Source organism: Centruroides sculpturatus, unplaced genomic scaffold (genome assembly GCF_000671375.1).
Source record: "Centruroides sculpturatus isolate CEXI.00-Female unplaced genomic scaffold, Cexi_2.0 scaffold139, whole genome shotgun sequence".
NCBI classification, from domain to species: domain Eukaryota; kingdom Metazoa; phylum Arthropoda; class Arachnida; order Scorpiones; family Buthidae; genus Centruroides; species Centruroides sculpturatus.
In genome coordinates, this window is record NW_019384370.1 from 489,222 (window position 1) to 516,726 (window position 27,505).

General features: G+C 28.4%; 1 protein-coding gene across 2 annotated transcripts; it reads right to left on the reverse strand.

Moving 5' to 3' along the window:
* LOC111614432 (T-box transcription factor TBX20-like) lies at positions 1-27,505 on the reverse strand. 2 transcript variants are annotated; one of them, XM_023355811.1, is made up of 7 exons: positions 27,306-27,503; positions 26,674-26,764; positions 20,814-21,120; positions 7,689-7,962; positions 6,870-7,025; positions 6,463-6,539; positions 1-582 (listed from the first exon to the last, which is right to left on the reverse strand). In XM_023355811.1, exons 1-7 carry the CDS (start codon positions 27,330-27,332, stop codon positions 174-176), a joined length of 1,341 nt encoding a protein of 446 aa, XP_023211579.1. In that variant the 5' UTR covers positions 27,333-27,503; the 3' UTR covers positions 1-173. The 2 variants fall into 2 exon arrangements, with proteins under 2 accessions (XP_023211579.1, XP_023211586.1); XM_023355818.1 differs by lacking the exon at positions 26,674-26,764 and having other exon boundaries at positions 27,215-27,505.

The window sequence follows — 27,505 nt, forward strand, 5'->3', positions numbered from 1 at the left end:
TTTTATTGCTGAAATTAATATACAAAGATGTACACAATGACGGTATTCCGTCTTCGATTCCCAGTAAATAAATACATTCAAGAAAAATTGTTTTACTAACAATAAGAGCCAATTAATCTTCATTCATCCTAGGAACTGTACAGGCCACATAAAAGAGATTCGGAGGTCATCTTTCACCTGAAACCGTTCGAAGTCACGTGATCGTTGTACCCGGCAGCAGTTTCTCTTTTGGGATGAAAATACGGCATATATCGGTTGAGAGACAAATTTTCAGTAGGTGGTCTGACTGGATTTGAGTTAAAAATTAAACCGGAAGCGGACGTAGCCCATTGCGTCCAAAGATGAGGCGATAACGCACGTGCGGTATATAGTTGTGGGTGCACTAACAGATTACATGTATCTCCGGCCATGGGAAGGCCCGGAGAGGGCTTCCACATAAATGGCGGCCTAGCAGGAATTCCTAAAAGTCCCGGATGATCTCTAAGTAGGAGACAGCTGAGGTCGTCCGGTCTGTCCGGATCTAAGAAGGGCCTGAATGAAGGATGAGTTAAAGTATCTGACAGCAACGTTTCCATTGTCTCCCTATAAGGAAAAAAGTAAAATGTTATTTTTCTCACTAATTAACGAAAGCTTGAGAGTATATATTTGGGAATTTCGGATTTAAATATTTAACAAAAAATTAATTTCAGAGATGCGTAATTATATGAATTACACCGATACTTCAAAGTTTATAAATTTCTTTTAACAATAAGATATTGTTTAACATTAGTCCCTCACTACACGTATTTATAAATTAAATTTACAGGATTAATTAAGATAAATGTTCTCGACTTATTTCTATTAAAAATTTCAATTTAATCGAATCAAGCAAAAATTTTAATCATATAGTTTTTTCTATTGACACATCTAGCTTTAAATTTAATTTTCCAAAACAAATTTTTAAATCTACCTTCTTACTACGCCCTTTAACCTAATTCTTTTTAAGTGTAGCAAGTGCCATATGAATTTAGATTTGTAGTAAGACTGTACTGTATTTTGTATTTTTCCCACAATAGTAGACATTGCATTCACTTTTACAACGTTAGGGGGCCTATGTATTTCGGTGATGGAACGAAACGTACCAAAATATCTGATAATTCACCAATTTTTAAACTTTAAAATAACTTTTTTACAAAATAATCTATTCTGTATTAAAGTCTTTATTTCCATATTTCACGACTTAATTCTATACAGAGCAATTAGATGTAACCTAGATAATACGGTTTCACTATGTGGTAGAGGAGAGGGACTGTCCCGCCAAATAATGAAAGATTTAAATATGTGAGCCGTAGAATCATAACGCCAGGATCTAACTTGCAGATTACTTATTTTATATGCTTAGTGTATGCGTGCTTATATTTATTTATTTATAGATTTCATTGCAAGTCTACTGTAAGTCAATGGTAGCAGTACATTTTATGAGCAGTCTCACTAAATGATCGTCTTTAAAGATCTTAGATTTGTCATTTTGCGGTGACATCGACGAGGTTCAACTAATGGGGTCATAAACTAGTACATCATAGAGCCTATGTGAGCCTTGTGAGCAACCAAGAAGGAATACGTACTTCTGAAGGACTGATACTATCGTCAAAACCGATAAACGAACTAGTCATATTTATACACATAACAAAATAGATCAATTCTACTTTTTAATCGTAAAACAAGAAGTGGAATAAATACTTTTAGATAATCTTAATCTTAACGAAAACAAATTTACTAAAAATTTGTCACAAATCGAAGATATCACATCATCAAAGTCATTTCTTTCGCGTATATTACAGTCAATGGTAACAAAGGACGTGAGGACAAAGGATAAGCTTTAAATCGAATGTGGATAAAGTTCACCAAAAATAATTAGGCCTAATCCAATTTTGTATTTATATCTAAGAACAATAGGGATGAGAAATTCGATTCTGATTTAGATTCGTGTCTACGCATCCATAATAAGCCGCAAAAGGATTCTTACGGGAAATTGAATCGTTTAATTCCTTAGAATCAAGAATGATTTATAAATGGCACGAAGTTATCTATAATCGTTCTTAGATATAATTATAAGAAATGAGTGACTTAACAATCTTATTTAGAATAGCAATTTTATTTAATTTTATTAACCATTTTAAGACAATGGTTAATTATTGATCAATTATGAGCTCAGTTTTAGGCCTAAACTCTCATAACTCTTTTACTTAGTAGTAAGTATTTGAAATTAATATTTCCTTTGGCTTAAAGTATTTAACTATTGCTTACCGTTACTTAATTCATCTTAATTTTCTATTATATCGATCAGAGTTAACGAAGACGTGTCCATAGAATGAACGAATTTTCATAAACATTTTCTTCAAAGCTTTAAATTAAATTGTTCTGGTTTATAGGATTTTAATTAAAAATAAACATCTTAAATCATTACACTTAAAAATTACAGTTTTATTTAAATAAATGCTGATGTTTATGCTTTGATTATCTCCCGGAAAATGGTCGTATATTAAAACGTTATTTGTTCTTTTAAAAGATTTCAATCGAACCTTTTTTATAATTTGGACGAAGTTCCTTTTAAGTTCTTACTCATAAAGATCGATCGATCGTATTGAACAGATCATATTTGAAGATCAAAATGAAAGAATATATTCCAATAGGAACTGAATGAACGCTTTTAGAAAAAATCCAATTTAAATCAACTTTCGTCAATTTTATATTTATCTTAAACGAAAGCACGATACAAGTTTATTACATAAAAATTAACATATCAAATCATATATAAATTAATAATTATACTATATTTTTTAAAAATGATCTACAGATGAATTGAATATCGACTTTTAAACGTAAAATTATACATATACTCGTATTCTAAATAAACTTCTTTTTATAAATAATTTCTTAATAGGCCTATATATTTATTATAATGGAATATAATTTTGGAAAAATGAATTTTAAATAAGCCTACTTGTTGTAACAATGGATATATTATGCGCAATAATTAGATATTAATATAATATTAGATAATAGTAAATAGATAGTAATAAATAATTAATATTAAGTAAAATTTAAATAAGTTTTCGAATGTTTCAGTAATAAGACAAATTTAGAAATTAATTTATAAAATTTATTATATTTCCTGTACTAAATATATCGTTAACAACTTTAAAAGTTAAATAAAAGTAGCAAATATTATCTAAATTTATCGGTTTTTATTAAAACTCGGATATGCGAAAGTTTTCTTCTTCAAATTACTAAATTTCGATTATTTTTCAAAAAAATATGAAGTAAAGAATTACTAAAGAAACTATTTATAAGAATGGAATTGCTATGATTTATGATTAGAACTATATAAATCGTCTATTATCAAACAGCTTTATTAAAGTTAAATTAATATTATTAATCCAACTTTATATCTAAATTTATGTTCTTGCAAAGAGTTTTTCATTATATAATCTGTTTATAATTTTAAAATTAAGTAAAATAAGCATAATTTTAAGCGTAAAATTCTTGTGCCGATGAAAACTGAACTTGTATTGTATTTAATTATGTTTAAAATGGAGTTCACGTTTAAAATTCTTCATAATAATATATTCTACTAATAAATGAACATTCGAAGTTATTATTAAAATATAGAATTTTTCATTTTTACACTATCAACCATCATACTTATGACAATTGAACTGTACTTTAATGATAAAGATTCTAATGATCTATAATGTGTTTTTTTATTTTCTTAGAAAAAAATAAATAAATAAAAGATATTTTTAACCCAAAATCTATATTTGTTTATTTATAATTACTATTTTTAATCTGTATTTTGTTCTTTTTAAATAATAAACTCTCAAATTCGTCAACTATTTAAGTTAGGATCTTGGATCCATTTTTAACTTCGAATTCGTCAAAGCTTGACTTCTAAGAACAACTAGTAATTTGCAGATAAAATGACAAGCGAATCCTCTTCGTTAATGTGATGACATCTTCTTAAGACAATGTCAAATGTCAGAGTTGAAGGCCCTACAATAGAGCGTTGGGTGCTATTCCATCTGGTATTCTTCGCGTCATTTGGACCCCACGCAATGTCTCGGCTGCTGCATATGGAGTGGGCCACCAACTAATTGCAACTCCGGCGACATCTTATCGAATTACTTCAACTCTCGGTACTCGGGAGCCTTCTCAATAATCCATGACACTTCCTGTCCCGACCCACCTGAAGTATGACTATCCCGTCCTTAACAAGACTTGTCCAAAATTGAAATGGGCCAGGGATAATATGTTTGTCTTGTTGAGATGCGGATGAGGTTCCTTGGTATGTTGGTTTAGATATTCCTGGATCTATTTGTCAACAGAAGGAAATGTTAACTATGCCCACATTCGAGTGACGACCACCCGTGGGTTGACACTCTTAGTTACAAAACTGTAAATCGTCTATAATTAATAATTACGTAAATAGAAGTTTTTGCTTACTGCGTAAATATTTTTGCGCCTTTTAAAATATATTTAAGTTTACAAAAAACAAGTTTCCATTGAATATATCTATTTCTGAAGTTACTGCTTCCTACCAAAGTTATGAGCTTGGAAATTAATACTTGTAAAGAGAAATTTTAAACAAAAAATTCTCACAACTTTCACTTCTGGTTCCTAAAATATTATCATAAGAATTTCTCACGCAATATTATTTAATCTTTTACTAAAACGATTTCAATATTATAGAAGCTCTATAAATAAAGCTTATTTCTTAGGCTCCTTAAAGCGAAAATTAATTAAACAAATTAAAAATGTTATGCAGAAATTTGTAAAAGGAAATTTTAACATTTGAGCTATTTTATTTAATCTAAACCTAGAGAAATTATATTTTAATCATTTCTCTTAATGGAAATAAAGATTTGATAGAATAGTGGTCTGGTTATTTGTAAGCAAGACACTACAGTATATCCTTATATTGTAGAGATCATAATAGAGTACAAAAATAACTTGTATATAACTAACTTGTATGGATGAATTACTTTGAAATAAGCAATTTCGGCGGCAGTATCAAGAGCGCTTTTGTGGAAACCGACTCCCTAGTAATAAGCGAGTTTAGACTTAATTCAAACTTCTAAATTAAAAGTTTTGTTATTAAAAATGTTTGTAACTTTTATAAACAAAATTTAAATGAAACGAATGCTTTGAAAGAGATTCAAGATTATTAATACATAAAACAGTCCAGAATTAGAAGAGTTAAAATATTATTAACAAATATAATTATAAAACAGTCAGAATTTTGGATGTAAACAATATTAATACATCCAAGATACCGAGATTCAATGGTAAAAACGGGAATTTTTAGTTTTCTGTGTCAAAAATTGATAAAATTGAAGCTTATATTGATATTATATTTCATGTAAATGTAAATAGTTCTATTAAACATTAACCGACGTATCTGAATTAAAAGTTATCTGAGAAAATCTATAATCAATAATTTTGTAATTGATAAAATTCCATTTTCATAAAATTCGAAATCTTATTTTAACATTTCACTTGCACAGATTAGTAAAAAACAATATTAAAATCTTTCACATCCCTCACTCTCTTCCTTTCTTCAGTCTAGATCGTTGAGTGGGCTTTACCCCTTAATAATAATATGGTTTGCAGAAGTATCGAAGAATATGATTAATTTTTAAAATAAAATAATTTCAATAAAAAATTCTGCCATTTTTATATAATCAGAAAAGAGAACAATGAATTATGAGGGAGAAAAAATGGAAAATTTCATAAACAAATTTTACATGCAAAAACACAAAATTGATCTAAACTATTTTAAAGTATAATAAGTTAATGATGTTTCCTTTTAAAATTCCTCTTCGGAATATATTATAAAAATACTTTAGCATAATTAAGAGTTGTATTAGACTAGATGAACTGTATTTTCTTCACGTTTTGATATTTCTAGAAACAAATGTTTACGTTAAAATGTAAAAAAAACCCAAAGATACTACAAACATACTTTTGATATTTTATTAATTTTACATCAAAATTTTTTTAAACGAAATAAAAATTTTTCGGCTCTTAGAAACGATAGCAAAGACTGTTTATAAATAAACAAGTCGATGTTTTATTATTAGATAATATTGAAGTAATCTTATCTTAAGCTGAGAATTGCTTAAGGGGTGCTGTAATTAATGCTATCATTTCGTTACTGTAAAATATTTTGTTTACATTTTACAATTTGTTTTCTTTTTCTTGGTTTTTCAGTACAGTTTTTGCGTTCATTAATACCGTTTTTTGGAGTTACTAAACTTTACTAAGGTTACTAAAGTTTAATTGTTTATAATTAACATGTGAATCGATTGAGAGTATTATTTTTACATAAAACTTCCGTGAGTTTTAAGTAACTTATAGATGCAGTTACTTGCGGTCACGGAAGCTATTTAAACAGATGATCGAGGTGGGAACAAAGCATCTTACCTTTCGAACTCGGTTAAACGTGAAGAATCTCGAAATCCTTTGGCAAATGGGTTACTATCAATCTTCAGCTTCGTTATCTATTAAAAAGAAAAGACTTGTGTATTCAGTAGGTCACGACCCCACTAATCTGATAGTTTACGGTACAAGTTGTAAAGCACTCATAAGCCAATCTAGAGTTTCCAGATTGTAAATGTCAACAACATAAATTACGATTTGAAGCTAAAATAAAGTCTGACAGATCACCAATTACGTCGTGTTGCACCTGGAACTACCAAAAAAGACCCCCGCTGCTGACCAATAAAACACCTTCGCAGGGACAATCCTGGTGTGGTCTACGAGTGACATTTCACCTGTCTCTTATAACAGCGGGGGAATTTAATTACCCTATATATAAAAATATGTCTTACCAGTTGATTTTGATATGCTGTTACTGCCGTAAATACCGTTTCTGGAAAAACGTAAGTCCGGAACTCGCTCGATTGCAATTCTGTTATTTGATTGTTACTTGGACTTCTAACCAGATGAATTCTCGGTTGATATTTGTGCATGGAGTTTAGAACTATCTGTAAATATACGAAAGAAAAATTCAAATTACTAAATTATTCAGCATTAATGATTAAACTTTTATCTAAAACTGTGAAAGCTATGTTAAATATAGGCATAGAAACGGTAACACAACAGGCTTTTGTATTGATATAATGTAATTTTCATTGGAAAACTTTGAAGTAAAATAATAATTATTAATATAAAATTGATTTATTATCAATTTAAAATTAAAATTTATTTATTCACAAAATGAAGAAATTTATAATTTAATACATATTAATATAATTATAACTTGCAGAAGTTTCATTATTTAAGATCTTTATAAAATTATTGATCAATTTATTCGAGTAGAAGAAGTTAATAGTTCCATGAATATAAAATATCAAGTCCTTCTTTAGAAACAACGATTTAATGCTTTTCTAGCAGCAAACCTTTTCATTTTGTTTCAATCATTGTCTAACCAACTAGTTTTTCTAACTGTCACTGATATACGACTCAGAATTTAATCACATCTTGTTCCTCTTATACACCATCTGTTTCGCTTCAATCGCTATAGGTAGCGTGATCTGTCACCATATCTCAGGCCTGGAAGGAAAAGTGCCGCCCTTCTGAAAGGCCTCGGCTCTTAAAGGCCCATCAGAAACTTGTTTGTTTAACTACTAAACTTAAAATATACTCACATGTCCTTGGTCGTCCATCTCGTTATTTGTCAGTTTTACTTTCTCAAAAGACACAACTTGCTTGCGAAGTTGGTCTCCTGTGAAAGGAGAGTCGGGATGGAGGTAGAGGCGAGCAGGAGAGGGGGGATCTGCTTTGCCTGCCACTAGCCACGATGATCGATGATAGGCATAACGATACCTCTTATTGTCTATGGGCACGATATCCAGTAGCACTGCATATTTGGTGTGGCTCTCCACTCCGCTAAACGATATTCTCAGCGTCGGAAACATTCTCCTATACAAAATGAATTTAGTTTAGCTAATTATTTTTTTAAATATTAAACTAAATACAAGTAAAACATTCATGCCTATTAGATGCTAAATCGATAAACAAGGTTTCTAAAACGTCAAGTTACATTTACAATTACTTACATAGGCCTATATTTAAGAATTTTTTCGACTTTTGTTATATTTAATACTTTTCTTATATGTATATATTCGTATTTCTAACATTTAATCTCAAAATTAATTCTCAGAAATATGTTTTTTTACTTCTAAAATGATATATCAGTTATAAATAATAGAAAGATAGAATAATAAACCGAAAAAAATATTTATAGGCCAACTAAATAAAATATAAAATGGGGATGCCAATCATTAATGAGCTTAAAATGATAGACAGTTGTAATGTCTGTTTTCTTAGTTACAAGAAAAGTTCAAATTTATCAAAAAAAATTGGACCAGGAAACGAAAAACATTTTGGCACATTTAAATCATTTGTAGCTAAACGATAATATCTAATAGGTTTAATATAATTAATTATCATTCTTGTTGGACATTTATCTCGTTAAGAATCCACACGACAGTAAATAGTATAGTGTCGCATATTTTGAATTGCTGAAAGATTGACACGCAATGATTGACACACGCCGGAGTCTTTGCCAAAAAAATGAAAAAAATAGAAAAATTCTGTATCATGTTTCCATTTAAGAAAATTAATTATCCTAGAAAGAATGAGAATATATACGTAGGATTAATGAAATTGTAGTCATTAGATTAGCCTAATTAACTGGCATTAGCTCTCTGCTTCACTTTTAAGTGAAGTAATTGCTCGAAAAGCTTAGATTCTTCATCTTCGGCTCGTCTTAATTATTAAGGACTTCTCGCAGTATATAAATGTTGAGATTGTCGCGTTTTTCTCTACGTTAAAGCCTTTTAAGTTAGTTTATTCGACAGAGAAAAGTATTCTGGAAAATGTAAGATTTTTTCTTAATAAATAATGAGGCAAGTAAACCAAAGTTTTAAATTAACATTGATTAGTTAAAAATAGAAAAATTGCTTATACCAAGCGTATTCTTAATGGAATAAGTGGTAATTGCTTAAAATTGTCTTTCGTTTAGAGTCTAATGAGACGAGAATAAATCATTTTACGTAGACCTAAATGAATTTCCTAAACAGCAAAATTACGTAATAAAAAAAAAACAATAAAAATTTTATTTTTAAAATTCATAAATTGTGTCTAATGATGCTTTCAAATTCAGTAATTAAATTAAATAAAAATTCATAGAGAATTTTAAATTATTTTCTACATTATCTCCAAGTTGATAAGATAAATAGCTTATACAATTAGAATAGCACTCGTTCTCGTAAGAATAAATTAACTTATTGATATTTTAAATGCAGAAAATTGAAAGAAAAACAAGCTTATATTTATTTAAAATTTGTCACGTTCTTTTTTAAAACAACAAAAATTAGGTTCCTTCAGTCTCAATAATTAAGTCATAAACTGAGACATAAAAAATCGAGATAATAGGTTTATCTTTTAGTCATACCGAATGCCTTCCTGTGCTATTTAAGTAGCCTGTAGGCCTATTCTGGTGCAGAATCAGGAGATGCCTGTTATCGTCAGTCTCTTATCTTGTAGGTCTCGTTTTAAGTGTTTTCCGTCCGAGCCATTAAGCTTTACAGACAAGATTCCTTTGCACTCCATCCAAAGTCCTGCACTTATTTTACGTGACATGGCTAATCAATTAGCATTTTCCCTTCGCGGCATCCGAAATAATTTTTTATATTTTTATATCTATAATTTTATCGTTCAATGGCGCAATTCGTTTCTAAAATTGAATCTTAGTCCGATTATAACGCTCTTATTCTTTTCTGAATCACTGAATTAACGACGTTAGTCTAAATTTTGATTAGAATAACGTCTTAAGAGTTGATTAGGATAAAAATTTTTCGTGTATATAATGAAAATTATCGTGAAAAACGATCTAAACTCCATAGGCTGATGATCAAGTATGCTGCTTGTATGGTATCTGGAAGAACCTTCCCACTCATAAAACCTTGTGATTAAACTTAAAGAATGTAAAATATACTAATCAGTTATAAATAAATAAGTAAATTGGTTAATTACAATTAATTTTTAAACAGATTTAAATGATTTAAACTTATTTATCCAACAGCAAAGCGAATGCATGCAAAGTCTTTTATTTTTTAGGTGTTCTTTTTAGTCTAGTTTCTTTTGCTATAAAAACCAGACTTTCAAGAAGAAAACAGAATTTAGAGAAAGAGATTTTTCTACTATAAAAATAAAAACAGCTGTAAAGATAGACCTTTAGTGTAAAAGCTATAGACCCGTAGGAAAAAAGGAAAGTAGTCTAAATCTATGTAATTGGAAAAATAAAACACCTTAAAAGCATCGATATCGAAAGAAATAACATTTAGATAAAGAAAATAAACGTTAAAACTATAAAATATTCTATCATTTATAATATTTGTTTATTGGATTTCGCTTATTTTACTATAAAGTTTATTCTCTTTATAAAGAGTCTTTTATGAAGTTGTTCTTATTAATTATGTTTAAAATAATTTTAATAAAACATTTTACGACAAAAAAAGGACAAATTTCCTTAATTAAAATTAAGAAATTTTATATTTTAATTTTAATTTTTTTAATCTAAAAATTATAAATTTATAGTAAATTTAAATATAGGATTAGTACTTAGAAGTAAATTATTATATTTATGATTTATTTATATAAAAGTTAATTATATCTTTTTAGATCTTATCAAAATTAAGCTTATCAGAAAATAAGATTTTGATAGTGAAGCAGAAGAAATTCTTTTTGTCATGTCATATCAGAAGCACCTGAAAAGTAGAGAAAGTCGAATTCGAAGATAGACAGTGCTGATGAGGATCGATAGAAGTTGTCGAGGATGGTTGTTAATACGTATCAAATGGACAATGACAGGTGTTAGGACCTTATTCTAGCGTCAGATTAACCTGTGACTCAGGCTATCACGGAGATAATAAGTGGATGAGATGCTTCTAATCTTAGTTCTGATTGGTCATTGCTATGACATATGACAAGATTACGTTGTCCAATCAATCAAAACACATCCGGTAACAATTTTCTCTCTCCTGACAAACTTTTCCTCTTTTAATCAGATTTAGCTTCCTTCCATTTTCACCAAGTACTTTATAACCATAACTTATTTATTAGTAAGCTAATTAAGGAACTAATATTACTTTAATAAACGTTCATAAAATTATAGTAATATTTTGTCTACATAAAAATTAATGCAAACGCTTCGAGTAACTATTTCGTGTCAAAGTTTTAATTTTGATTTAAAAAAAATAGCACAGATTTAAACGCAGTTTTTATTATTTAGTATAATGCCTACAGTTTAATATTGTTTTAACTGTTAAATAAATTAATGTATAAGAGCTTTGCGCAGTAGAACTGTTGGAAGATAAGAGGCGCTTTTCGTAATGGAGAAAATGTTAGGTTGAACGTCAGTAAGAACCGAGCCTCATATTGACATTTTAAAACGTCACTTAGTAGCTTAACTACTATGAAATCTGGCAAATGATTTAACCTGTAAATAATATGCTTAATGTTTAGAAGCTCTGGATAATTAAGTGCAATTGTTTGTATCAAAAAGAGTCTCGGGCATCCAATGAAATCAGCCAAGCGCTAAAAAATTATGTTGAGACAAGCAAGATTGCCAGAAGAAAACTAAAGATAACACCTTTTTTTACTGTTCAACGAACTCGAATCATCATAAAAGTTATTTTGAACATTCCTCGAATTTGACGACTTTCACCTCTCTCATTCGGACAAGGCGATTTCCTAAAATCTCTTTAAGGATTTCAACTAAACCCATTTCACCTTCTTTTCTTTTATCTAAATTCTTTTCCCCCTGATCTTCAGATTTACCCCCAAAAATTTCGATCGAAGATACAATTTGCTCTATTAAATATATTACTCGAAAATGTAGGCTAATGTAATAAGAGATCAACTATAATTTTTAATTAGATTTAATGAATTAAGACAGATTTTGGTCCGTTGTTTGTTTACAGAATATAATTAAAACTCTAGCAGTTATTCAAGAGAGCACAATTAATGAAAAGCTATTTCTGATTGGATGAGATTTTGTTGCCTGGCAGACTAGAGCCAGCCATCGACTGACATAGACCACAGCTTCCAAAAATTTGATTTAAATTGCTTACTTCCAGAAGGTGGAGGATGTATGGGTGTAAATTTAATATCAAGTCTGGGAGAATGGAATTATCATAGTTTCTTCTCATCTGTCAGGTGTTATCGGTATTGAAACTAACCACGAATATTCTTTTTTTATTTTTTTTTCTTTCTTGGTTCTTATCGATTATTTTCTAACTATTATTATCCAGGTTATCTTGAAGATTTCCAATTCATTTTTAAAATAGGTTACTTTTCCTTTATGTTGATAAATGGAGCAATTCTTAATTTAAAGGTTAGCTTAGGTCTTGATACATATTAAAATCTAAACAATATTAAATTAAATTTAAAGTTTATTTTGCAAAATTCTTTAAACATAAATACCTTAAGCATATTTTAATCGTTATAATTAGTTAAAATCTATAAATTTTAGTAAATAATCCATCACTGATAGAAAATATACACAGACCCAGCTAGGCCTATATAGGCTACTTTAGATATGATTTTAATAAATTTAAGTTTTCCTGTGCAATATTAAAATACAATTTAAATGAATTTTATTCGTGTTAATTTAATAATTATACTAATGCTGACTAAATGGTTATTTAAATATAGGCCAAACGTAAAGGAATTTCAACAGCCAAACTCTTCAAATACCAAAGTAAAAATGGGTTAAGAAGCGAATAAAATTAAATCTATTGCATGGATAAATGTATAGGCTATATTTTAAAATAATTTAGTAAAGTTAACAGTTTGCTATTTTTTATACGTTATTTTAGGTATAAAGAACAAGCTTTTATATCAGATACCGGTAGGAGAGGATCAATAAATTTCCTGAGAATAAAGAACCGAATATCTCCGCATTCAGCATCCATTTGATCCATCTGTGTGCAGGTGAAGCAGGGTCAGATGGCGTCACCTGAGATCTGAAAGAAAACTTGAAGAAACCCATCTGGTCCACTGTGTTTGCTTGTAAACCATTCAGCAAAACTATTGAATTTTACTGTCACGCCTATCTTACATCTAGTTAACCATAGTAGTGGAGTAGTGCACGTCACAGCAGAGTTTTACTTCATTAGCTCCCATTGTAGTAAAGTCTGTAAGCCACCACAGGGCGGAGCAGACGTCGCCAAAGGGGCCAGAGGTGGAGTTGGACCCTCCTCTACTTCTACAACAGTCATTTTTATGAGAATGACAGCATCCGTGTCATTCGAGGTAGGGTCTAGCGTAAATAGAAAAATAGAGGGTATCGAGGTTCAGTACTAAATGGGAAAAATAGAGTGCATGCTGGTTCAGTAGTACATAAGAGAGCATAGAGTTCATTCTATGGTCTTTTAAATAGGTAAAGTACCATAGAATACATGTGTTTGTAATGAGAAAACACGCAAACAACAATCTGCTCTTTGAATGAATTAACATATGGCATTTAAATTTCAACGTTTTATTATCTGAAAAATAAATAAATATTGTAAAATAAAAATTAACGATCCATTCTTAATTAATATATCTTCTAGAAACTCCATTTTATTTATAGATTAAATTTACAATTTAAATTTCTTCTATAATAAACTTTTATGTTTACAATTGTCATGAAATAAAGAGTTTTCGTTAATTTATTCATTTTAAAATTTGTATATAATTTCAAAAACAATCGTACAATTTATTAAAAATTATATCTCAATCAATTTTTTATAAAAGTCGTTAATTTATTAACTTTATTTTTATAACTTTTTAAAAATTTATAAAATAATGTTTGACATGTTTTTAAATGAAAGTTTCAAATATAAAATAATAAATGTTTAAAGAAATGAAATAATAATTCTTCTATATATTATAGTATATATGAAAAAATAAATAGTATTTTATACAGGTGAAAAAATCAAAGATATCCTTTACGAATTATTAAAATCCTAAATATATAATTTACTTTAAAACATTAAGGAAGAACTGAATTTAAGGTTTTAGTGTCTATCTTACACGATTTTTAAAAATATGCTTAGCAATTACAGTATTTTAATTAAAAATGCTTAGCAATTACAGTATTTTAATCCCGAAAGTTAGTAAACGTAAGATCTTTATGGTAGATAAGGATCTAACGTAAACAGAAAATAAAAGAGATTTACTTAAGTTTTTTTTGTGTATTGAAATAACATGTACCGAAAGAATATGTTACAAACAAAGAAGAATAAACTGAATAAATTTTCTAAACTGTTATCGTACAGCGAACTTAAAGCTAACTATTAAAATTATCTCCTCTCGTACAGTACATCATGCATAGAGATTCTAGAGTTATCTGTTATAATTCTACAATTGTAAAATCAGATTTATTTAATTTTAATTCTGAACATATCGAGATTTATAATATATCATTAACTATGAAAATATATGTGAAATTATATAATTTTTAATCTCTCATTTATGAAGAAAAGTAGGCCTATGTGGATGCGAGTTTATAGGCCTACGTAATGTCAATAAAAGTAAAAAATTTATACGCCGATTTAATTACATTTAAAGGTATATTTATCCTTAAAATTATTATTATTTAAATTTATAATTAATTAAATATAATTTTTATCCACAAAATTTAATAATAAATATTATAATACGTCTTTTTTGCTACCGACAAACTGCATTTCTAGTGACATGCAATTTTTTGCGGCCGTGTAGGTGAGTGGAAAGCTCAAAAGTCATCACTGACTCATCGGTATTAAAGGTTTTCAAATGCCTAATGGTCGAAGCACAGATGTGAGAATAGTCACGTGTTATTGAACACGCAAACCATCTCGGACGTGACTCGAACAGCATTGTTGACACTTTCTCGAGGCTTATCCATCGATTATGCTTGCCTATTAATAGCTCTCACTTCAACTAAACGGTTAAATTAAAGTATAATAAATGCAAAATAAGTCTAGATGTTCAAATAGTAAAATATCTTAATGTTTTCTGATGATTCTTTATAAGATAATCGGTCTTGTCGACTATTTACTTAAAACTCGAACAGAATTTTTCTATCACTATTTTCATTCGTGTAAAGAATATTAACGCGTGCAATTTATTTACACGAAACGTTTGTTTTTATACGGTTCTATAAGTCTAATTTATGACATATAGATCATTTAGTTAGATGCCTTCGCATGTGACATCGAAATGCCTAGAAAACAGTAGGCCATTCAACTCTCACTGTGTTTCTAAAACAGCTTTGTTTCTTGCATAATTTTTTATAGTCTGTTTTTCTGAATACTTTCGAACGATTTTTTAATGTTTTAAGTAGATTTAAGAGTGAAGAAAATGCCGAAAAAAATTACACAAATACTATTTAATTGATGGTCCTGTATTCTTAAAAGCCAGAAATGGCGCTACTCGCATAACTTAACGCTTTAAAAAAGCTACAGTAGTAAAAAGGAGTAAAAATATAGTTTTGTTAAACTGCGGCATTAGAGAACTTAAATATGCCAAAGTCCAAAATAAACCAAAAGTTATTATCTACATTATTTAGTACAAGGTTCTTGTTACACGCTTACGACGTGTGCTATCGAGCGCATTCATTTTCGGATCTATTTATCTCGTAATTGGTTTCTCCAAGAGCATTTTCGTTCTAGACTTCAATGCTTATAATAAACATAATATTTTTCTTCGTTGGCTGCGTTAAAAACTGTGATTCATCCTACTGAATTCCCAAAATGTTGAATCTCTTCATCGATTAAATAACTTAATAGTTCTAAGCTTAAGTTTAATTAAGAACTCAATCCTAACTTAATTAACAATAACTAGTTTATTCTATTTTTAATTAAATTAAGATCGAGTAAATTAGATTAAGGATAAAACGATTTAAATTTTAGACTTGTTTTTAATCAAAAATTATAACTTCATAGCCTAATTTTTATTCTAAATGAAGTTGTTGAAGAAATGTTATTTATATTATAAAATAGAAGTAAATAATGTATAAATTAAAGGTAAAATTTAAATAAAATAGACCTATTTACAGTATTTTTGAATACATTTTTAATACTACTAAAAAATAGGCCTGTTGTGTAACATAGGCTCATACAGCAAAATCCCAGATGTGCTATTGTTACATAAACTCTCAATTTTTTAAAATAATTGTATAATGAATTTATATTAATTATTTAATATTTATAATTAACAATAGATTTATTTTCATATATCATTTCATTCGCACTTCATAAATTCTTTTGGGAGCAGCACAATTTTGTATGCTTATGCCTTATTTAGAGTAAAATGTAGTGCCAATATCTCGATGATGTGTAGTTTATACTAATTACTAGAAACTATAAATTAAATAGCTATACTTTTTTTTATAACTGAACTTATCCTTACAATATTAGTTTTATTTTTACCCTCTGTAATGTTATTAATTGCATAGGGCCTGTTGTCTCTTGCATTTAAGGATAAGTCTGTATAGATTTTAAACAATCTAAAGCTTTATTTAAGTTTAAAATAAGTTAATTAGCTATCAACTAATGACTTATGACAATTTAGTAGAATCATTATACAACTGTGCTGTAAATTTAACATATTATTCACTTCATAAAGTATCCTATCCGGTTACGCTGCTGGAGAATGAAACTGAATAACGTATATATTTAGTAGTCTCAATAAAATACAATTTTCTAAGATTATTTATTATTTAGTAGGCCTACTTAAGTTTTTATTTATTATAATTTAACAAAAATTAAACACAATTTGATATTATTTTAGCTTACATTAATCCTATCATCATTGATGCCTCGATCATTGGAGAAAACTAACTTTATAGATTAAGATAAAGCATTGATTTAATTTAAATGTTTCTTAATTACTTAATAAAAATAGTAGTTTATAGATCAACGCTTACATTTATACTTATTATAATTTAAATGTAAAGAATGCTTGCAATAGTGCTTATATAGTAATAGTCTAAGGACGTTTAAGATAAAAAAAAACTCCATTTTGATCTTATTAAAAGTCTAACCACTACTTTTAACCTGCATCATTCTTCGAAAAGGACAGTCCATAACCTAATAGGATTCGTCACAGTTCTCGATAGGAGGTTTACAATAGGTTAGAAGGTCCGTGATTCAGCAGATCGAGCGAGAGAAGCCAAGATTAGATTATCTTTGTATTTATGAGGGTCTTTTGTCCGATGTTCAACGATACAAGTGTTAGCTTCAATATCCGGAATTAATCGTTAATTTTCCGGACTTTTTTCTGCGACATCCCCGTCTTGGACGTACCAAATGTGAGAACGCACGACGTGGGGGTGACGGATATGCTCCGTTGGACTCCCAGGACACGCTTGGCTGCTACCTCGACTTATGACAACGAATGGTTGCGTAGCGTTTTCAAGAGGGTTGATGAGACGCATTCAGATCCTTAACACAATTACCGCCTAGGCCCAATTTGACTAACACGGCTGATTCACTCGAAAAGAAAAACACCTGCTAATTTCGGGCCCACTTTAAAATGTATTTTTCACAGAATATCCATATACAGTAGCTTGAATTAAAGCCAACTATTCGAAACGTTAGAAATTGATACAATACTTGCACAAGTCGGAACATATGCTTCAACTCATCTTCAATAAATTTTTAAATGATAACTTAAAAAATATAACTCAGATGTAAACAATAAATAATACAGATAGGATCCTGAATAAACTAAATCTGTAGTTTTCTTTTCCTTGAATAAAAAACAACCTGGGATCTTAATAGTTCTGATGGAAAATTATAAACTTAATTTTCGATAATACTAAATTACTAAATAAAATAAAATTATCAGTCAATCATAGCATTATCTCATCTCGGAATTATCTTTTATCCGTTCTTAATGAAATACTTTAAAATTTAAAAGTAGTTTAATAGATTTAATAACTTATAAAATAATTTAAATTTTTGATTTTCTTAATAAAATATTTCATGAAATTCTCAGTAGAAGAGTTTATAAACTTTCTATTGACAAGTTGACGTAGGCGATTGATTTTATAAATTAAATTTCAACGTGTCACTAAAAGACTTTACTTAATGATTTCCGTAATTGCTTTCATTTATCAAAGTTTTGTTTCAGATCACACGTTAATCTATGCGCTGTCCATCTTCACTTAAGTGACTTTTGCATTTAACTAAGAGGTGGGAAAGTAGAAAAATAATCAAAGATTTTAGTAATGTGGCATCCGTATACTTCTCTTGGGAACTACTGCTTATCGTTCAACAACTTCTCCTCAATCAAGGATAAACCGGTAAAAACGTTGATCAATGCTGTCAGGAACTTATATCGGATTTCTAAACAAAGATAGAGCTAAAGTTTAGAAGAACTAAGAAAGTATTTCCATTGTTTCCAGCTTCAATTGACCGAATTTTTTTTCAATTCGTAGCTCTAAATTCAAATTTTAATTACCTTCAACATTAATAAGAACATATAAAAAGAAACACAATTAAAATAAATTATTATTAGTTGGTTGTATTTAATTTAAATGAAAAGAAAAAAAATAAACGAACTTTAGTGATTTTATCTATTTCTTACAGATCCTAATTATATTTGCATGTAACTGAATACTAATTTGAAAAGGACCAATAGGCTTCGAGATAAGAAAGTAAATTTGACTTTCTATAGAACTTATCGTTACAACGGAGCATACAAAGAGCATATTTCTGACAGGATCCTAATATATCTAATTCGAAAGCCGATAGAAGAGAAGATAACGTGGTTAATTTGACGATTTCTCTTCCAAATTCTAGGCTTGGAAAATCGATTATAAACACAAGATATAAGGCCTAGCAGTGCGTGGAGGAGACATCAATGGTCGCAGATGTCGGAGATCTTCTCTCTATACATCACTGTCTAATGGACTAACGGTAGCGTTTAAACAGTGGACGGTATTGTTGTAAAGCTGCCACTCACTCTATTCGGTGTGTCCAATCAATGAATTATGCTGGCTACAGGCAGCATAACAAATAGGCCAGCAATTATGCCGAATTTAACACAACGAGTTATAAATGCGATAAAACACATCTAAGTTTTCTCTTTGTCAGAAAATGTCAGTCCATAATCACTAGTTATCAATAAAAGTAATTGTAATTCTGACTAAAAATAATTATTTGACTTTATCTTTTGTTCAAAATTAAAGTTTCTTTTTACTAAGAATTTAAGCCTGATAGTCTATAAGATATGTCGAACAACTATTCTCATACAAACAGCCAATAACATCTGCCTCTACTAGTCAATCATTGATGGCTCCTTTTTCACCTGTCTAAAATATCATCTTATACACCTGGCTCAATAGTAATTTTAGAAAGCTCACTCTATAGGCCCAGCTTTATCCTTTAATGAAATATCAGCTTTTAAATCTGAAAATTTTTTTTAAAAAAAGGAAATATTGATGTCAAGAGGAAAAATCGTTAACATAACAGAATTAAAAATCGAACCACACAATATACTACACTACACTTTTTAATATATACTGCACATTATATTGTACTCAGATTAACCAATAGACTAATAAGATAAATGTCTATGGCCCGTAATTCCGAAGGACCCGGCTTCTTATATGTCTTTCGTTACACCAGAAACTCTTATTAAACAATTAATATTATATTAGTGTTTGTATTCTCTATTATTAACAAAAAAAAAGTTTAAAATGACATTATTTAATATTTCTTTAAAAGCAACTTATTTAAATGGGGCCCAATTTAAATTTTGTCTAGGGCCCGCTAGAGACTTAATCCAACACTGATTGTACTGTACTTATACACTGATTAATGTACTGTACAGCTAATTCAGAGAATTTCTAAAGAAAATGCAAATATATAAGTTTTTTGAAGGTTTTAAGCAACACTTTTCAACTCATTCGGTATTTGAATAATGCGAAACACTAAAAATTTAATTGATATTGTAAAATTATGAAAATTGATAGTTAAATCTAGAATCTAAGTTATAAAATAGGACATTTAACTTATTAGTAAGAAACTATTTAAGATTTATATACAATCAAATGGAAGAGAATACAGGTTATTTACATATAATAATATAGAAAGGATTCATAAACCAACAAATGATAACTATAGCTGATGTGTGAGAATTTCTATGATGTTAAATAAGCTCTTCTATCTTTAATATATCTTTTATTATAATTACAGAGCCTCGGGTTATGCAGTAAGACATGCAAGTGCCGTAACTTTTTTTTTTTACATCGTTATCAACGTCTTATTTGTATACATTTTTTACTGAGTTCATTTGACAGAATGAATGTCAGGAGAAGAGATTAATTACTTGATATTTAGATTCTTCTTAATATTTTGGCATTCTTAAATCGAATACACTATTTATAAACTATATTCGTCGAGCTATATATAAAAATCTGTATCTTTTAAGTCTTTAAATAATACTATTAATTTATTAAAATGAATTAAATAAATAAATATAAGATGTCGTAAATTTACAACTAAACTATAACATATTTACGACTTAAATTTAAAAATATAAATGAACTCATGTTTACTTAGGTTTAATGATGTTTGTGCAGACATACATTTTGAGTTAGAAATAACATTAATAAAATAAATTAATTTCTTTAAAATTTGAAGAGTTTTTACAAGGGCGCACAGTATCTTTAGCTCTCTTTTATGAGAGAGATGAAGATACGTAGGCCTATTTAGATATGAAAAACTAACCTGCCAGATTTTGTTATAATCATTTCAGTTCCTAATTCGTGGAATTTCTCCCATAGCTCCTTGTTTTCTAAGTGGCATTCTGATTTTTTCAAACTATCGCTGTTACATCGAGGTTTTAATGCATCGGTATAAGGATTTATAACTGTCTTTCCCACAGATTCAGCATTGTCCTCGCTATCGGATCTGCTATCTTCTACACAAGTACGTTCCGATTCAAAAATCGTTGGAGAAGTAGCGGGACTACAGATCGGACTAGCTTCTTCCTTTTCTGGATAATCGACCGGCCATAAACCCACTTCGGATAATCCTAAAAGAAAACACAAATATAAAACTTAATTATGATATATATTATTGAAAATCTGGCAGGTTTTATGAGAAACTTTATAATAAATATGTGGGAAAATTAACATCATAATTCAGGGTTCTACTAATTAAACCTATTCTTAATACTTGTTTTTTTAAAGTCTTTCGTACGTTTAGGCTAATTGTTTGATACAATAAAGAGAGATTCAAACAAGATTTTCCACAATTAATTGACGTATTACATAAAATAAATTAATAAATAATTTACAAATTTTTAAAATAAAAATATGTATTTATGTGTAAGCAGGCCTATGTCTAATGAAGTCTTGGAACTAGATAAATGTGAAACTCGTAATTAAACTTTAAAATATACTAACAAATAAAAGATTACAACTAAGTAAAGTAATTAAACATAGGCTACTACAGTTATATATAATATTGTTGAAATTTTAAGAAAATTAAAGATGATATTAAGCTAAACTTCGTCTCGAAATGCATTTAAATTTTATACCACAAACCTTTCAATTTTACCGAATTTACAGGAATATATTTTGGTAGATTAAAGTTAAATAAAATAAGTAAATAAATAAAAATGTAAACTTTTCATAACAATATTCAAACTGTATTTTACGTTAACAAAAATTACGAATAAATTCGATATAATAGAAACAATAATATTTGGAGAACCAATTGAACTTATCTTGAATGGGATCTGTTCGGTCAGAGCTCATATCATCCTCTTGAAATGATTGATTCTCTTATAATTTCAGATAGAAGTCCTCTTTCTTTTGTTGTCAGAGATCATTTATATATCTCGAACTTGTTCGGTTTTGTCACATATCATACTACATTATTATCATTTAATATATATATTATAGCTATTTCTTCTATAGAAAATATAATACGAATTGATTTAATAGCAAGATTTTTTTGCCGTTTTACAAACAAAGGCTTAAATTAAGGGGAGTTAATCTACTTTAATGCTCAAAATTTTATAATTATCTCCCTTATAAATGTTTCTGCAGAATTAAAAATATATTTTAAAAAAAAGTAGTATTTTTGTTATATATCTTTCTGCAGTTCATATAATGTTAAAGCAATAAAAATATTCGTCTATCCGAAATAAAAACATTGATTTGTATGGAATGCAAAATTACATTCCCTCGGGCAGACGCATATAAAATCTATTTACAAGTGTAGATAGTAAATAATAAAATACTTTATTAAAATTTCAATAAATTGATTTATATGAAGGCGTGATTGCTTATTAAAATTAATCTATAAGCGGTAAATATCTACATGCTTTCGGTATTCTCGCAATTTTAATTAAATTATACATGTGTTTAAAATTAAAATTAATTGATTTTTTTTTTTTAAATAATATTCTCGATTTTATAAACAGAATTTTTTAATTTTATTTTAAAAGTTGAGCAGAAGCTAATTTTAATTAAATTCAGAGTGAAATCTCCGTTCGAATTTTGTTTACACTTATAAAAACAATTAAATTCTCTTCGAACTTTAATGGAATTTCATAAATAATCATTTTAATTTAGTTTTAAAACATAAATTAAGATTAAAAATACATTTTTTGTTACGATTCCGATACCTAAATCTAGTTAAACTTCAGGCCAATAAATAATAATGATGGCCTAATCATAACATTGCCCAATTTCTCATCTCATCAATGTTTTCAGGAAAAAATTACCATCATTTTTCGTTAATTCGATCAAAATTACACAATATTGCTAGCAATTTTCCGCAAATTATCTTCCTATGACATTAGATTTTTTTTATTCATTAAAATTTATAAATCCTTTTTTTTCAAAATAAATAAATAAATAAATTCCACTTATTGTAAAGTTTAACTAAATAATTCGAATAAAAAATAAATAAGTTCGTTTTTTTGTTAAAATTGCATAAGATGAAAGCTTAATATAGAAAAAAAATAAGGTTAAAATATAGAGCCGTGTTTCTTGATAAATTATAACTTAATTTAACTGGAGTTTTTGTCAACGTAGTTGACATTTAATATTTTCGATATTCGGTGACAATATATTGTCAGCTTTAGTTTAAATCCTATTTTATCTTTAAGGCGTGTAGGCCTGCTCTTCGTGGTTACTATATAATTACATTTAGTTTAACAGCGTACTTAATATTGGTCAAGGTGCATTACTAGTCCAAAATATCAGTGAAATTTAATCAATTATTAAATTAATTATAAACTAGGTTATTATTCTAAATAAGATAATTTTATAAGGAAATCGTTAAAAATTCATTAATACATCTTCCTTATAAGTTGTTAAAGGCTTCGATGTTACGAAATTAATCGCGAATTTACATGTAAATTGTGAAATTTCTGAGCTTTTTATCTTTTATATAATATATAAATCGACATTTAGGAATTTAATTGTTTTCTTAACGTTTTAATTATGTTTTAAGGAACTTAATTCGATTTGCGACGATTTCCTTCTTAAGAAAATAAGTTTATAAAGTAAATTATTTGCATAATTACGATTTTAAAGGGGAAAAATTATTATTTTAAATTGTTTTAAAATTCAAAATTAACCAATAATGGTTTAAAATTCGATTTTTTTTTTTATGTATTAATAGCTTAAATGGAACTTTATCTGCGTGAAGATGCAATTGAGATTACAAAGACTCGGGCGACTTAAAGAACTGCCAAAAACATTCAAGTACATTTAAGGAACCATTGCCAATCAGATAAAACATGAGTAGAAAAGGGTAATGTGTAGGTAGCGATCCGTGCAAGAGAAGGGAGAAGTACCTGTCTCACTCAATCTTCTTGTAGCTGCAAATAGGACAGATGGGTCTGTGGCGAGCGCTCTTCTATGCCACTTCTTCAATTTGTTTAATGGTTTCTCCACCTAGCCTACCTTTAAAAATGGTTAAATTCAGCATATCTGGTAAACTTAGCCTGTTTTCCTTATTATAATAGACTAAGTTCCTATGATTTAAGATTCAAAACGTAGACTTTAATTTTTACTGATTTTTTCCTGTGTTTTCCTTCGCAGCCACTAAAAATCAATGCTTTTAAAGTTATGCTTTTTTTTAAAAAAATAATTTATTTAGAATTCTATTCTTTTCTTTTTTGAAATTTGACATAGGTCTTATTTTTATTCCGTAAATAATTACACTTGTCAACGAGAAATTGCTTACTTAATTGCACGCTTCTAAATTTGAATATAATCATGATTTTATTAATGAAGAAGCAAAACTAATATATATATAATATAGGCCTAATATTATAACCAAAATTACCAGTTAAGTAATTAATGGCAATACTGAAGGAGAAACTTTGACTATTAAACTTTCCAATGTAAATGCTGGCAATCTGGATTAGATTTGAAGCATGTGTCCCACATTAAATCAAATTACTCGTGCAAGAAATTCTCCTCAAATATGAAATAATTCATAATTTCGCTTTCAACTTAAAAAAAATTTGAAAATTTTTATAGTAAAGCTTCCGAAAATAGCAGAAGATATTCTAATATTTCTGAATTTTATATTGCTTATTTAAAAAATTTGACTAGACTATGATAACAGCATTATTAATTAATATAATATTAAGATAAATTAAGAAAATCAATAAGATCTTTGATAAAAGCATTAGAAAGCATTTTATGATGTTTACGCTTATGAATTTTAAATAAATGCAAGACTGATCTTCTTATTATAAAAAATAATCTTATAATTATATTATTATAAGCATCATTAATAAATTTATAATTAATTACACTTCTTATCTTAGTATAAACCGTAAGATACAAGTCATACATTATATTAAATTTAGAACAAATTTTCGTTTATAGAATTTAATTTAAATTTATGCCGTAAATTATAAATAATTATACAAAAGTAACACATTTTTCTATTTATTACGGACATGTAGGCCTGTTTAAGCAGAGTTTTTAAGTTCCCGAGCGTGTAGTTTAATAACAGTTATGGATTTCAAATATCAGAATTTAGCCTTTAGGCTTGACTCGATCTAATTATAAATGAGATTTTAAGTCATAAATACGTTTTTGAATGCAAAACAAGGCACTAAAACTAAAATGGGTTATAGAAGCCGGTCGTTTTAAAAATAAGTTTTAGGTCTCGTATACACAAATTTGATATTTTACATGTAACTGTGAATATGAATTATTTGCAAGTCACTTATTAGTGACCCACTGTGAAGTGATGAAAGAGTTGCGCAGCACGTCACCGAATTTTAATAGGTGTTGACAATCTGCAAACACAGACACGGCTTGTTTGTTAAGAACAATGTTGCCTATCATCACCCACATACTCTTAGGCTTATATTAGCACTGCTTTCCAGAAACAAATGCAATATTACAAATATCTTGCATACTTACTTATATATCATTGTAACAATCTCAATCTAAACCTTTTATATATACAGGCCTACAGATTACAAGCAATTCTACTATTATTTTCATTCATAACTTCTCGCTTATCTTTGAAGAAACAAATTAATGCCTTAATCAATTTATAGTGTTTAATCTGCCTATTTTAAAGCCCTATATTAATTAAATCACGAAGTATTTGGGAGTTTACGTAATTATTTAATAAATTTGAAGCAAATTATAACTTAGAATATATTATTTAAAGTCTGTACTTATAATATCTTAATGAAAATTATTATTTGTTTAAAAAAATTAATAATAATAATTCGGCTCTTCATTAAACTCACTCAACAGAAAATTATAGAAATCTGTTTAATATGTTAAAAGAAATTTGCTTAATTTCTTGATATAATAAACTTATTTGATTTCCTAACTAGATCTAAATCGGTCAAATTATTAATTTGCCTGTCGGATTTAATTAAAATGACAAGTAAATGATTGTAATATTTTAATTCAATATTTACTTAAAGCGAATGTATTTAAAAGCATTTATAAATTGAGAATAAATTTTTATCCTTTAAAATTTTAATTAACATCGATTAAAGTTTTAAATAAACTAAAAATATAGGTTTAGATATGAATTATTCTTATAACTAGATGTTATTAATGTTTCTTATCAGATAGTGGATCCTGTATTTTTGTTTAATATTGTATGCCTGATATTTCAGGATTCGATAAAATAATTCATACATTTTTAAGATCTTCTTATCTAAATAAAATAGTTTTTTTTTTTAAAGTTTTAGTTAATAGCATATTAAAATATTTAAATATTAGTTTCAAAACGATTCATTATAAAGCAAAACTCGATCTGGTAAATTTATACTAATTCAGACTACTCGGAATTTTTAGATTTACAATAGATTAAACTTTCTGAGTTTAATTCACGAAAGACTCACGGCACGGGGCCTATTAATATTTTATTGCAATTGTAGATTTAAATAATTAATACAGAAATTCGGAGTAAAATCTTATTTAGATTAGACAAAGTACGGTAGAAAGCACACATGAAAATTTTCCAGAATGATTATTGAATGGCACAATGTTCCATTCCCATTAAGGCTGTCGATTTAAACTAAATGAGGTCTAAATATGAAGGTTTAATTCATTTTAAGAATGAGAAAAAGACTCACCTGTGGGGAGAGAGGCCTCATCAAGTTCCTTCTCGGCCGGTTTTTCTTTAGCCATAATCGCCGCTATAGAAAAATCGGTGGCTTTGGTCACCACACCTTTCGTCAGAGACGACTGCATGTTGCAGATTACGGTTTAAAATCTGCNAAGTTTTAGTTAATAGCATATTAAAATATTTAAATATTAGTTTCAAAACGATTCATTATAAAGCAAAACTCGATCTGGTAAATTTATACTAATTCAGACTACTCGGAATTTTTAGATTTACAATAGATTAAACTTTCTGAGTTTAATTCACGAAAGACTCACGGCACGGGGCCTATTAATATTTTATTGCAATTGTAGATTTAAATAATTAATACAGAAATTCGGAGTAAAATCTTATTTAGATTAGACAAAGTACGGTAGAAAGCACACATGAAAATTTTCCAGAATGATTATTGAATGGCACAATGTTCCATTCCCATTAAGGCTGTCGATTTAAACTAAATGAGGTCTAAATATGAAGGTTTAATTCATTTTAAGAATGAGAAAAAGACTCACCTGTGGGGAGAGAGGCCTCATCAAGTTCCTTCTCGGCCGGTTTTTCTTTAGCCATAATCGCCGCTATAGAAAAATCGGTGGCTTTGGTCACCACACCTTTCGTCAGAGACGACTGCATGTTGCAGATTACGGTTTAAAATCTGCTGTAATCACAAAGAAGAAGCATTTTTTGAGGATTTACATTCGAATCCCTAAAGGTAAATCGTCTATCACGTGTCAGGAGAAAGTTTCAAAGTTGCAGCTCCGAGAGTAGATGTTGCTGTAACGGAGGTTGCCGTAACGAAGTGTCAG